The 14,392-nt window shown below is 43.4% G+C and overlaps 1 protein-coding gene across 1 annotated transcript in view; it reads right to left on the bottom strand.

The window, feature by feature from the left end:
• The window catches only part of XPR1 (xenotropic and polytropic retrovirus receptor 1), a 107,439-nt gene extending 95,038 nt beyond the window's left edge, over positions 1–12,401 (bottom strand). Inside the window, exons 1-2 of the mRNA XM_083621604.1 lie at positions 12,006–12,401; positions 316–367 (exon numbers count right to left, since the gene is read on the bottom strand). Of these exons, the coding sequence (XP_083477730.1) occupies positions 316–367; positions 12,006–12,074 (121 nt within the window). The 5' untranslated portion in view covers positions 12,075–12,401. The remainder of the gene's footprint in view (positions 1–315; positions 368–12,005) is intronic.
• Positions 12,402–14,392: the final 1,991 nt, after the last annotated feature.

Raw genomic sequence — 14,392 nt, 5'->3', positions numbered from 1 at the left:
AGAAGTTTTCCTGGAAAGTTTTGACTACTATTCAGTGATCACATAGAGCTTTAACTACCTCCCTTTCTTCATTTTTACTCTTGGCAACTCTTCCCCCTCCCGCCACCTTTTTCCCTACGCAAATGAGCAATAACCAGACTGAATTGGATTTTGAAAACAAAACGGGAAGATGATAGAAATTTTAAGATTATGCAAGAACATAGATGTATTTTAGCCTCTGACTTATTATGCAGCCACTTTGAAACAGCTTTGTTCAAAAATGTGATGTACGGGGGCTCCAATTCCAAATGCTAAGGGAAGAATTAGCTCACTTACCTTCTATAGAAGGGGCCTGGTCCTGAGCTGCATACAGCATCTCCTTGAAAGCCTGCCCAAAAAAAAAGAGGGAGGAAGAGTTAAATCTGTAAGCACAAACACATTCAATCACTTTGATCAATCTATCTAAAATCAAGTAGCAATGAAAGTCCTTTTATGCCTCCAGGCTGACATGGAATGTGAACTTTTATTTCATTACACTTTTTTGTAGCATAAAAAATTAAATACCACACGTTTACCAAAAATATGTAGTACAGGCAACAACTTGCTGCATAAACTTATAGAGCAAGGAAGCTGCTAGGCTTCTAAGATTCTCCATTTTCTAAGTAGTGTGATTCAAGGAAGTGTTTAAGAGATTGCCTCAGGATTAGTTGGAATATAGCAAAAGGGGATTATCTCAGATTATATTAGCATTATGCAGCACTGCAATAATGTAGCTTTTGAACAGAAAGTCAAGATATTATTATTAAAATCAGTAAGGTCACTTATTTCCTGGCAGAATTTCATCGTGTTACAATAGAGATCAATTCAATCCAGTTTACAAGACAACTGTGCTGCAGTCATGTCTTTCATAGCTGAGCTATTTGGTTAAAGTCCAGGCTTTCTAATTACAACACACTGTTGTTTTTGCAAAGCTTACAGTTTGTCTATTGCTCCCCAGGATGCAACAACTGCATGCAAGGAAAGCAGATCCCGTGCATGCTTAGTGCTCAACAAGCTTGGCTTTGGGCTTTTCCAGAAACATGGTACCAACTTTGGGTGTGAAGCCTCAAGATGATCAGAGGTGCCTGCATTAAAAGTAAGGCTAACCTAAGTAAACATTAGCTTTTAAATCATATGCAACCTAGATCCTGAATAGCTGAGGTCTCATTGTCATAATCTGTTTAACATGTAAAACTCGGTATGCCCTTTAACTTTTTCACTGTACTCAGACATTCAACATAAACTAAGAAACACACACAGAAACCCATCAGAAAGCATCCAAATGAAACATTAAAAAAAAGATTACGTCTCAGAATGATTATGTTTATTGACAGCCCAATGTATTTCAGCCAAAAGGGCTTTCTATGAAAGGCAGACAATATACACATGTATAAAATTTATGCGTTATTTATTGGGCAAGCTTGAAAACTTCAAAGTTTTTAGCTTTGTTTACTAAATACAAGTAAAATTAAATATTAAAAAATAGGTCAGGTGTGGGGAACCCTTCCTAGCCAGCAGGTGGGTGCTTAGGTCCCATAACCCACATAGGCAATTCTGACAGTTCGGCAGAGCTTCCTATCACCTGATATCACCATGACTTTAGCTGATACAGTTTGAAACCACACAGGACTTTGAAAGTATGATAACCAAGTGACTGATGGTGCCTGCAAACCCCATTTTCAGCAGGGAGCTGAAAGAAGAAAAATAACCAGCACATTTTATCCCCAATGACAGATTCCCTGCAAAACTTCTGCCATGTTTCTTTTCATGCAAGTTTAGGCTACAACTTCACACAGGCTTAGCGTAGAACAAGCTTGGTGAATTCACTGGGGCTTACTTTTGAGCAAACCTACATAGAACCCATGCTATTTCAGAAGAGACATTGAAGTCTCTTCACAATAATTTAAGCATGACAGCATTAATTCATATACAGAACTCAGAAAATTACTAGAAGTACAGCAACTACAACACAATCTACAAATCCTGTTACTTTCTGGTCACCTCCACTCTTTGCCAAACACATAGGCAATACACTCAATTTCACTGGCTTCTTACAGCAGTATATGCTTGTAAAGGAGTGATGGGCAAGCAACAGCTCTATTATAAAAGTTCCTTTCCTGCCCTCACAACGCCAAAAGGCACAAACGTCTTCTGGAGTTAACTCTTAATACCACATTCCAAAAAGTTCCATTTTCACAGATCTACCCTTCCAACCTCATGCTGCTCTGCTTGACCCAATGCAGACTTAGGCTTACATGCAATTAAGTCTATCAATTTCAAAAGGCTTAAGCACTCTTAATTCTGCATAGGAAAAATGCCACACATATCACAATACGTAGAGTCATCCGACCCTTTAATCTTGTTTACCTGATTTAAAAGTATATTCGTTGTTGCAAAGTTGGCTGCCTTGTCAATATGCCTGCAAAAGTTACTCTTCTGCTAACAACAACAACAACAACATTTAATTGCATTCCCATGCTGGTTATGGAGAGGGAAAGTTTTTAATATGTTTTACTGAAGAAAAAAGAAACTTTCCTTCCTCCGTGGCTAGCTTTTGAAATCAAGCAGCCTGACATAAAAGCACTGGAAAAGTCCATCCCTCCAACACCTTGCTCACCAGCATGGAATTACTGGTCACCCATATGTACCAGGTGAGTTGTTAAAATAAAAGGCAGGTGTAGTCAACAGAATGGTAATCTAAAAAAGGAACAGTGGGTGATGAAATGGTTGGAACTGCATCAGTTGCAAGTAAAGTGGTACCTCGGGTTACAGAGCCTTCAGGTTACAGACGCTTCAGGTTACAGACTCTGCTAACCCAAAAATAGTACCTCGGGTTAAAAACTTTGCTTCAGGATGAGAACAGAAATCACGCAGCAGCGGCAGGCCCCATTAGCTAAAGTGGTACTTCAAGTTAAGAACGGTTTCAGGTTAAGAACGGACCTCCAGAACGAATTAAGTTCTTAACCAGAGGTACCACTGTATGGTTAAGTCACTGAGTTACCACCAGGAGGGATAAAAATTGTTAATTCCTTGAACTATTAAAAATGGGGTTAAAAAAACACATTTCAGTTATCATTGGCATCCCTTTGAGATAACCTGGCTTTAAATGAAATGACAACTTAATGCAAACATGTAAAACTGTACTGATGATATTCGTACAAACAGCTGCTTTTACGCTACTTCTCTTTGTAACATAGTTGGGGGAAACATCCTTGCCTGTTGTCACTGCACATTAACCCATGTGCTTACTGTATATTATAGCTGGGCACTGGGAGTCAAGGACTGGCAGGTCGCCATGGGTTTTATCCACTAAGCCATCTGGATGACTTTCTATGTCTATTACGCTTAGCAACTCCCTGATCTCTACAATTGGCTCAGAGGTAGCACTGCATTGTCGCTATGTTTCTATCATTATAGCAACCTGAATATTTAGGAATTATTTTAGTGGAAATTTTTTTTACCCCTTGGCGATTTAAATCAACTAGATTCATGCTACTGAAACTGCTGGAGAATTAGTCTTGATTACTTGTAAACACTGTAGGACTATGGACTTTAGCCTGACAAATCCAACTTTAGAGTCTTTACCTAAACTCTGATCCCAAGAAGAAAGTAATGATAGGCCAGAAGGTACAATTAGAGAGACACAAACAATAGTGGCAAAATAGATATTAAAAACTGCTAACTAAGTATGTGCATTAGATTTGGAAAAAATCCAAAATCAATAACCGAAGCAGGCTGCTCTGAACAGATTCAGGACTTGTCAGAGACAAAGTAATTTCTCACTGGTGGCACTTTGGACATTCAGACTGTGAAGTGCGTCTGCAAAAAGAAATATTGCTCCCTAAGCAAGGGAAGACTCCAGAATGGGGGAAAGAGGAAGGAACAGCTCTTGTGTAACTGACAGGTAGGGCTGGGCAATATATCATCCCAAACTGGTTCAAAGTCCATTTCATGAATTTTTGATCTAGCAATATATTGCGAACTACAATGTATGTGTGTATGTTTGTGTGCTATGCAAAAATCACAATGTGGGGAAAAACGTGAAGCCAACCAACGCTTCTCTCAATTCCTGCACCAATATTAACTCTGCTGGCTCAGCTCTCCCCTGCCTCCTGTAAGGGGTTAGCGAATCACAAGAGCAGCCACTGGAAAAATCTCAACGCAGGAAAAACCATGAAGCCAGCCAATCCCTCTCTATAGCTCCATCCTTATTTCAGATATCTTGATATATTGGTATATGGCGATGTTTAGCTGGCAATATATCATGATGTTGAAAACCAGCTATCTCCCAGCCCTACCTGTAATAGATTTGTTTTTCCAAATCAGATCGCCTCCAAAGTGCTTGAGACTGAACTGGTCTGTTTTCTGAAGCACCCAGTTGGAATCCAAACAGAATTTTGTGGTTGGTGCACACCCTGTCAACTAAAGTTTGTAAATTTTGCAAAGTAGATATGAAAAGCCATTTCTTTGTTAAAGAGTAATGAGGGAACATCATCTCTATCTGAAAAGTTTAGCAGATGAACACCATTAAGTTCATTCCCCAAGTCAGTTTCCTGATTTATGTATTAACTGCTTCCCAACATTTTATTTCAAGGATAATGCAGCATTACACACACAAAAAGTAACACCAGGAACCAACCAACTGCTTAATTTCCTCACTTGTAGACATGTTATCCCCAATGCTCCACCGCCTCTTTTTCCTTGCCTTACTTTATCAAGTCAGACAGACCTCTAGAGAAATTAAGGAAGGAGAAAAAAGAGAGTTGGAGCTGCAGTCCACAGCATAACAATTTTTTTTTATTTAGCACTCGAAGCTTCACACCTTGTAATAGTAATTCACACTGCTAAGCTCCAACTAACATTGCACTTGCATTGCTCATCCTGAGATCTGCACTGATCAGTCATAGAATCACAGAATTTCATAGAATTGTAGAGTTGGAAAGGCCATCTAACCCAACCATCTACAATGCAAGATTGTTCTAAAAAGCATATTTAGTATTATTTGCACCATTTCCTTACTTACTTACATTTTCTTGCTTTACTTATGGAACATGGAGAACATGTTGTACAGAATTATCATCATTATCACAAAAAATCTAGCCTCTAGCCTTTACTTAAGAGAAATTTTGAAATCATTGGCATTATCTGCTATAGGTTTAGAAAATGGGGCTCAAGGCAGGAGAATGCTAATGAGAAATACATTAGTCAAAGCAAAGGACCACCTGCAGTCCCTGTTCCTTATCACTTCCTATTTCCTCACCCTCTACTACTGCTTCACACTCCTCGACAGCAACTCTTGGCAAAATTTGTGGAAAAAATTATCAAGTCTGAAAGATGTAATGTAATCAAGAGGAGTGCAAAGTTCACGAGTTAAGCTGGTGCATGAAAAGAGAGAGGGGTGTACACCTCAAAATGGGATAGAAGAAGAAATGGAAACAGCACTTTCCTTTCAAATGGAGAGAACAGAAAAAGTGACAAAATACAGCCTAAGGCATTGGATCCATTAGCACATCATCTGGTTTTTGGACCTCAGCAAGCTAATGATCAAGAAACTGTCAGGCAAATCCCCTAGGATTGAATTTGCATTCACAGCTACTTAAAAAAAAGTTATCCCACCAGCTGTCTGGACAGGACAAAGCAGTGCAGCAAATATTAGTTGGGATGCTATTTCAATGCTTTAGTGTTTTTCATGTGTCCTTTTGACATTGCAAAATCTACAATGACCCTTCAAAATCAAACAATTTGTCAATTTAGTTAAATTATTGTACAGTCTGGCTTCCTTGTTATTTACACTGTGCAAATTCTACACTTAAATTTTAAATAAAACAGGTACTTAGACATCATACAAACTTTCCATGTTTGACACTATGCATATTTTCACACACATTCAAAGCATTTCCTTTAAAGGTTCAGTACACATCACACCTCAAATTAGTCCTGTAACTCAGATTTAACAAACCGAGCTACAGATTTGGCAAAAAGACACCCTAACTTGGCATTCAAAATTCACCACATAACCTACAGGCATAAAATCAAATACTGATGAGTTCGAATTAAGTGTAGGGGTGGCAATAAAGAGTCAGTATAAAAATTGTAATTTGTGAGAATGAGTTGTCTCCTTTTCAACTCTTCATTCTTAAATCAAAATAAGCCAACGCATTCATAAAACCTTCTGTCTCCTCTTCTACAGACTACTGCCTCCATATGGAGTCAGTCAGGATAAATGTCTTTTCTACAATATCATGAAGAAGAGCAGCGTATCAGTCATGTTCTGTTCTAACAAAGTATAGGCTGAGAAAATGAAACATATGTATATGCATAATCTATTGTGTTCATTGATTGCAAAAGTGACTAAATCTACTCCCATCTGATGTGCCAGCAGATTATAGAGCAGGGATCACAAACATGATGCTCAGGTGTCAGTGTGCCCACCAGCACTCACTGTGGGGCCCACAAAAGGTGTCAGGAAACTCTCAAAAATCCACAATACACGAGGAGCAGTTTGCTCTTCCTGCCACATTCCTGTCATCAATTGTTCAGCATCTCATAGACGTCCCCTCAAGTATGCCCCCACTAGATGCCAGAATCGGATACCCATGCTTCCATCTGTTCTGAACAGTTAAGAGGTACAAAGAGCTTCTCTGTGAGCAAGTGTGGCTCTGGCTGATGTAGGTGCCTTTTTACACAGGACACCTCACGGTGGCCACACCCTCAGAATTTTGTGGTCCTGTTGGTTCTTCTTCCCTTTAAGAAGTGGCAGCCATTATGCTACACACACACACACACACCCCATTAGTCATTTTGCAAATAGCACCCTCAACATTTCCTCAAAATTCCAAAAGTGCCCACTGGCCTCAAAACACTGGTGACCCGCACTATAGAAAATAATAATTTTGTTAACTGTATGCATCTGCTCTACATTCAGCAATAAAGTGTAAAGGATATCTGAAACAAGTCTTTTGTGACACAATTAAGCCATGTCACAATGCAACACCAATTAATAAAGCCTCACTATGAAGGACTTGGCTGAAATCCTGCTAAATGTGCTGGGCCAAAACCATACTGGGACAATTCCACAGTTGTCACGGTGGACATCCTGAGCCAAACCGGACAAGACAGCCTTGACAGATATTGAAATCCCTCCAGAACCAAAAGCTGGGGGACAGCGTTCCAGTCACCAGACTTGAGACCATCCATTAGGCACTAGAGTGGGAGTAGACCAGGTATCCAATGCGTGCCCTCCAGATGTTATAGGCTATGACTCCCATCATTTCAGGCCACGGGAACTGGCTGGTGGGGGTTAAAACAATTAACAGTGCCAAGTAACTAGCCCACTAAAAAAGAATAGTAAAGGTCAAACCCTCCATCATGCCACAGATCCATAACCGGACCTCCCAACTTTTTTAACACTTTAATAACAGACCCAGGTTAGGGAATTGCATGCCTTGAAGCTGCAAGCAAGATGGCTATAAAGTAGATAAAGAACTCAAGCTGAAACTCACAAGGAGCAAACAGTATTAAAAAAAGAACTTTGTGATAACAACCTTATGAGATGGGGTTTGCAGAGCAGACACTAAACATACTGAGTTTGCTGAAAGCCACTAACAAGTTCATGGCAGAGGCAAAGTCCAAATCAGACAGTTCGCAACTAGTCTTCCAGCCACGGTGCTGTATCAGCTCTCAGGGTGGAAACTCTGTGGCATGTCAGTGTTGATGGCAGGGCTCCAACAACAACATGCTATTAAGATGCTGCCTAGCAGAGCTTTTTCAAATGGTATTGATTTCTAGAACCTGGTCATCCCCCATCTGTTCCTGCAGTGGGCTACTTTACAGCTAAAATTGTTTGCATCCTCTTCAATACATTCACAAATATTATTAATATTAGTCTCTTCTGGAGGTATTCAGGGCTTAGGTTAGATCAGAATGTGCATGATGATGCAGCACAAGCACAGAAAAAATATGGAACTTCGCACTGGTTATGAAGCAGCTTCTCTGGAGCTTTAATGTTTAAATCAGCACCTTGTTGCTGACTGAGGTATGTTTGAAGCATGAACATGCAATGCCTGGTGAAGACTCAGTAGCCTGAGACAGCACTGGCTTGTCTATTGTAGGCAATTATCACTTCTATGCCAAGGCATAAACTCCTTGTTCCTTCCCATGACTAATAAAAACAAACTATGCAAAAGACCGGAGATGCTAGACAAATTTTGCTTAATGTATAGCAAGTCACAGAAACCAGCTTTCCTTGGAACAGCAACTGGGTTACGTAAGCATTAATGGGAGTGTAAAACAAGTTGCAGCAGCAGAGTTTTTTAGCCCATCCTTTCTAGAATTTGATCAGGGCTCCAGGGATAGTCCTCCCTTTTTATCCTAACAACCCTGTGAGATAGGTTAAGCCAAATATGCGCTACCAGCCCAAGTTCTGCCTCTAAGCTTTGCGCTAAATAGGTATTTGAACCCAGTTGTTCATGCTACACTATAACCACAAACTATACCAACGCCTTTTTAGGAGGAGCTATGGTTTCATAAACTTGAGGTGACCAGCAAAAGACCTATGTTTAGTTTCTTCTTCCTATGAACAACTTTTGATGTAAAACAAGCTTCTAATTTGGGGCAGATAGTCCTATTATTTCCACTAGGTAAAGTGAACCCTGACCATCAGGTCCAGTCACAGACGACTCTGGGGTTGCAGCGCTCATCTTGCTTTATTGGCCGAGGGAGCTGGTGTACAGCTTCCGCATCATGTGGCCAGCGCACAGCCATTTACCTTCCTGCCGGAGCAGTACCTATGTATCTGCTTGCACTTTTGACATGATTTCGAGACATGCTGAGCAATGGGAGCTCACCCAATCGCAGGGATTCGAACCGCCCACCTTCTGATCGGCAAGCCCTGTTAAACCACAGAGCCACCTGCATCCCTATTTCCACTATGGCCTATCTAATGTGATTTATTTTGTGTGTGTAAGAACTTCTGAAAAAAATTAAAATAAAAAATAGCTTTTTCTAAGTTGTCCTTGACAAATAGATAAGGTTATCTGAGTTTTGCTTAAGCTGAAGAATCTGAGTAGACATATTAACATGAATAAGGTACAAATAAAGGCATAGTTTGCCATCAAGATCCTTACAGAATCCATGTCCCCATAAAACTCCAAAGCAGGATCACAGCTGGCAATTCCTAGACCAATTCAAGCCTCCTGAAAGTTATTGTCTCCCTGATGCACCCTCTACAAACCTCAACCAGGGTGGGGGCAAACACATGGACATAATGGCATCTGCTGTAACAGCCGGAGTTTATTAAACACTTAACAGAAAAATAGTGTTTTGAAAAATACATACCATTGTATGTACAATCCCCTCTAATAGTAACACTGTTATGAATATGACAAACCTATTTAGTCTCAACACTTAAGTAGCAATATTCTTCATTACTTCATTTTTAGGAGGAGCTATTGGAAAACTACATTAACGCATTTTGCTCAGTGTCTACCGGACTGAATATAATTCCAAGCTGCTGCATGCAGAGAACTGACAGTGGTGCTGAAAAGCTACTTATGCATTAGGCAAAAGTCAACTGACTGAGCATTTCAGGCCATCTAAAAGACCATTTGAAATAAAGTTCTCACAGCCCTTGAGCTGCTTTTCACACTTATGAAGACTACATAAAATAAAAAGGTCTCTCATCCTTGTTTACTTGTAGGGGTGAATGCAATCTGTATGTTTTCCTACTAATTTCTCCATGCATCTAAATTTGAGATGTTACGCCCAAAGCTTCAGTGCTGTCCTTTAACAAAGATCGCTTTAACAGCCACTTGCCCTTCCTCAAATTCCAATGTCAGTGAAAATCATAGGTTGATTTGGAGACTACATGTACATGGTTATCTTCTTGAGAATCCAAGTGAAAATGACAGGATAGCAGACAATCCAAGAGAATCTGAGCTCTTGCTAAAACCCAAGTCTTTGTATGGCAAACTCACTAAGAACATGCTCTTTAAAGCTTATCAGGCATTTTGTGAAGCTATTATTTCCCCCTAAGCAAACAAGAAACAAGAACAAATTTCAAAAGGGTAACTAAATAATTACATGTGACCTTTTATATATATATATATGCCTGTGTGTGTGTGTGTGTGTGTGTGTGGTGAGCTGAAACACCTGACTAAATATGTGGTCAATTCCCTCTTGAAATACTTGCATTCATGCTTATACTATATTCCTTATACGGACTTGAAGTCAGTACACACACAAACAATGGAAACTGTAGGAAGAAATGCCGAGATATATTTTCTAAATTCCCGAAAACTGCCTAACCCAAATAAAAACCACAAAAGACAGAGCGGCTAAGACTCACAAAAACAAGGGCTAGCATGAGGGCTCTAGGTGGATACATGCTTGGCTTGTACAGTTGATTACTTTTTGGAGAAAATCCATGCCACAGATATGACAAATGGAAAGGTGTTGCATTATTAGAGAAAGTCTCAAAGGGATAAAACACAATGAATAATCAAAACTGCAACAGAAGGTACTGACAGAAGGAAGATAAAATCTTTGAGGTAAACTATAGACGTTAAAGCCAAACCTCAAAGAAATATGAGGAGTAGAGATGAGAGGGTCCAGAAAAGAGGGGAGGGAGGGATTGTATTTTTGCAGGCCTTCATGTATCTAGTTTGATGCTATGGGCCGGGCAACCAGTCTCCTTGAACCAGTTCCAGGAATCACCACACCCACAAGGGCAGCTCACACTCAGATCCTCACACACACTGCCCTCAAGCCCAACACAGGCAAATTCTCAAAACGTGGTTAAGCAGCACTAGGCCATTGGTATATAGCAACTTGGGCATCTGGTCAAGGACAGTTACAAACAATTGATATGGAAAATTCCAAGTGACAGAATTGGAGGGTATTGATAACCCTGGGATAGGGTGCCACCTAGCTTCCTTCCCAAGCGCTTCCCAGATAACCTTTACAGTTCCTCTCTACCCGCAACCCAGCAATGTTCTACCACAGCACTGATACAGGGGCTTTGCATCCATTAAAAAATAATAAAATTCCAGTGGCGGAGGAGACCAGCTTTGCACCCTTCAACAAAGGAGGAGGGAGGCTGCTTGGGCTCCTGCTCCTTCCCCACGGCTAAAAAGGACACACATATTCATCCCCCCCCCCAAGCCTCGGTGCCAAGTTTCCCAAAGCGAATTGCCATGGGGGGTAAGGGGGGAAAAGAGAGAATTATGCGCTTTCAGGAAATCCGTGGAAGGAGAGACTAAATGCAACGAGGCAGGTGAGGAGGTCGAAGCTGCAGCTGCACCACCACCTTGCGCGGCAGCGCCGCAAACTTGGCTGGCGCGCGAGAGATGGGAGGGACCCGAGCCAAGTCGGGGGGGGGGGGCGAGAATGCGGCGCACCAAGGGGGGCGGGGGCGGCGGAGTTTTGCGCTTGGGGCGCACCTGAGCCAGTGGCGTAGCGTGGGGGGTGCAGGGGGGGCGGGCCGCACCGGACGCAACATCTGGGGTTAGGGCAAATCCATGGGTTAGGGGGCGCAAATCCACGGGTTAGGGGGCGCAAATCCACGGGTTAGGGGGCGCAAATCCACGGGTTAGGGGGCGCAAATTACTTGCCTTGCCCCGGGTGCTGACAACCCACGCTACACCACTGACCTGAGCCCCCGCAGATATCCCAGAATTGGGGTGGGGGGTGGGGAAGATAAATCGGGAGCTGTTTATTTCCCCCTTCGAAAACAAGCGCTTTCGCCTCTCCGGTTTGCTCACACCCACCCACCATACTTTCCAGCCTTGCGCACCCATATCCTAACTCATTCGCCCTTCCCCGCCCGGGGTGACTTCTCTCCAACGCCGCCCCCCCACCCACAAAGACCCCTTGTTTTCCCCCCACGCCTCCTCCGAAGCCCAAAACACCGCTCTGTGCCCCACATACAGACCCCTCAAAGCCATTCATCCCCCCCCTCGACCCCCACAAGGGCGGCAGCAGCAGCTTACCTCATACTGGATGTACTGCTTCCTCCACTCCGGGGTGATGTGCGCGGAAAGGTGCTCGGCGAACTTCATCCTGCCGCCTGCCCGCCCGCCCGGGGAGCCGGCTCAGCGGACGCAGCGCCGGGATGAGGCGCCTCTTTCTCCTCCTCCTGAGGGCGAAGGACCACCACCGCCGCCGCCGCCGCACATGAGACCCCTCAGACAGGCACACGCGCGCCGCCCTTCCCGGCAGCAGCAGCAGCCCACAGGCACGAAAGCGCGCCGCCGCTCGTCCCCGCCTCGCTCAGGGTCTCCTCAGCGCCGCCGCCACCGCCGCCGCCCGCCGCGGCCCCGCAGCCTCCTCCGGCGCCCCTGAGGCAGTAGCGGCGCCCGCCGCCTCCGCCGCCATTTTGCCTCTCCGCCCCGCTGAGCCCGCCTCCCCATCCCTAGGCCGGGGCTGACGTCATCGCCTAGGTAACCGCCCCCCCCCGAGAGAGAGAGAGAGAGAGAGAGAGAGAGAGAGAGAGAAGGGGAAAGGGCTCCGCGGTGGGCCACGCCCACCGCTGCTCTCCAGCCTGCGCGCGCGCGCACCACCCTAGGGAGGCGGGGCGGGAAGGGGGCGGGGCCGACCCCCTCCCCGCGCCAAAGCGACACGCCCCTTCGCCGCCGCCGAGAGAGGGACACGCCCCTTTCCCCCGCGAGGTTCCGCTGCGGTGGAAGGACTGGGATTTCGCAGCCTGCGGGGAGCGTCTGTTTAGCGGGTGCTGCAGCCTTTTAGCGCTCCCTTCCCGTCAATGGTGTTTTAATGCAAGGGGGGGGGGTATGTACATACCGGTATGTATGTATAAATGTGTGCGCGTGTATATGTAATATATATATATAGAGAGAGAGAGAGAATCAGCCACTAGCCATAGCAATAAAAGAACAGAAAATGTAGATAGAGGTAAAGAAAAAAACCTTGACTACAGAAAATACATTTTGGAGGCTGACATCACTTATCAAATAATGGGGGGGTGATCTCATTGCCCCCGCTGAAAACCTTGCAGTTTTTGCTGTTAACTGGTCATCTTGGATCTGCTAAAAGAAAGGACAGAGCAATGGCTGAGTGACCTCCTCAAAAGTGTGTGTGTGTGTGTGTGTGTAATAGGGTTGCCAGCAGGGCCGGATTTAGGTTTGATGAGGCCCTAAGCCAGGGGTCAGTAACCTTTTCCAGCCGTGGGCCAGTCCACTGTCCCTCAGACCATGTGGGGGGCCGGACTATATTTTGAAGGGGGGGGAATGAACGAATTCCTATGCCCCACAAATAACCCAGAGATGCATTTTAAATAAAAGGACACATTCTACTCATGTAAAAACAAGCTGATTCCTGGACTGTCCGCGGGCCGGATTGAGAAGGCGATTGGGCTGGATCCGGCCCCCGGACCTTAGTTTACCTACCCCTGCCCTAAGCTACTGAAGGTAATGGGACCCTTTATATGTCCAGCTGTCCTTTGTCAACAAAAAATTGTCACTGTTTTTTGTTTTGAATATATGCTATATGGTAATTTATGGAGCTAATAGGTATCTAAAGCCATTTGCACATAACAAAGTATGTATTTTATCAAAGTAATTGTAGAACTGAAATACAGTTAAGAAGAAGTATATTAATAGTGATATTTTAGAGAGCAAACGAGCTGGCGGGGCCCATTACTTACATCGTAGGAACCTACGCAACACAAACACTGTTGCTGTATGTAGGTTTTATTTTATTTGTTTTTTATCTTATATTTTGGAAATGTACATCCAGGTGTTGTTTTTTCCTTTAAAATTTTTTGGGGCCCCCGAGAGAGTGAGGCCCTAAGCTATAGCTTGTTTAGTTTATACATAAATCCGGCACTGGTTGCCATATTTCAGAATTCCTGACACCCGCAAAGTTGTTGAGTTTTCTCTAAGAAACCACCCTAATTGTTGAGCTTTCTTTGAGAACGAACACATATTTGAGGAATTTTTTAGCTTTCTGAGCTGTTTCCACTGCTTTTTCCACAGCTGGGTTTTCCCTGACATTTTGCCATTTCGGCAAAATTTCCCCCGACGCCGTTTTTACACCCAGAAACCAGGACATGTCAGGAATTTTCCTAACGTACGGAAAGCCTATATGTATACACACACATATGCATATATATTTATACATGCATATATATTTATACATGCATATATATATATACACATACATACATACACAAACCCATATGGATGTAGGCAGTTCTTTTTTTTTAGAAAATGAGGTGCCGGAACTCACCTCTTTCCCTTAGAATGGCAATGGCACCCACCCAAGAGTTCCCCCGGGGGAAATAGCCCTGGGTGTATAAGTGAGCTTTTGTTGGCATCCGTCTGTCTCGAGACAATGGAGTGCGCCTGCAAGGGTGAAGTCA

The sequence above is a fragment of the Podarcis filfolensis genome (genome assembly GCF_964270895.1).
Source record: "Podarcis filfolensis genome assembly, chromosome: 6".
Classification (NCBI taxonomy): Eukaryota; Metazoa; Chordata; class Lepidosauria; order Squamata; family Lacertidae; genus Podarcis; species Podarcis filfolensis.
This window is presented reverse-complemented; position numbering and strand designations above follow the sequence as displayed.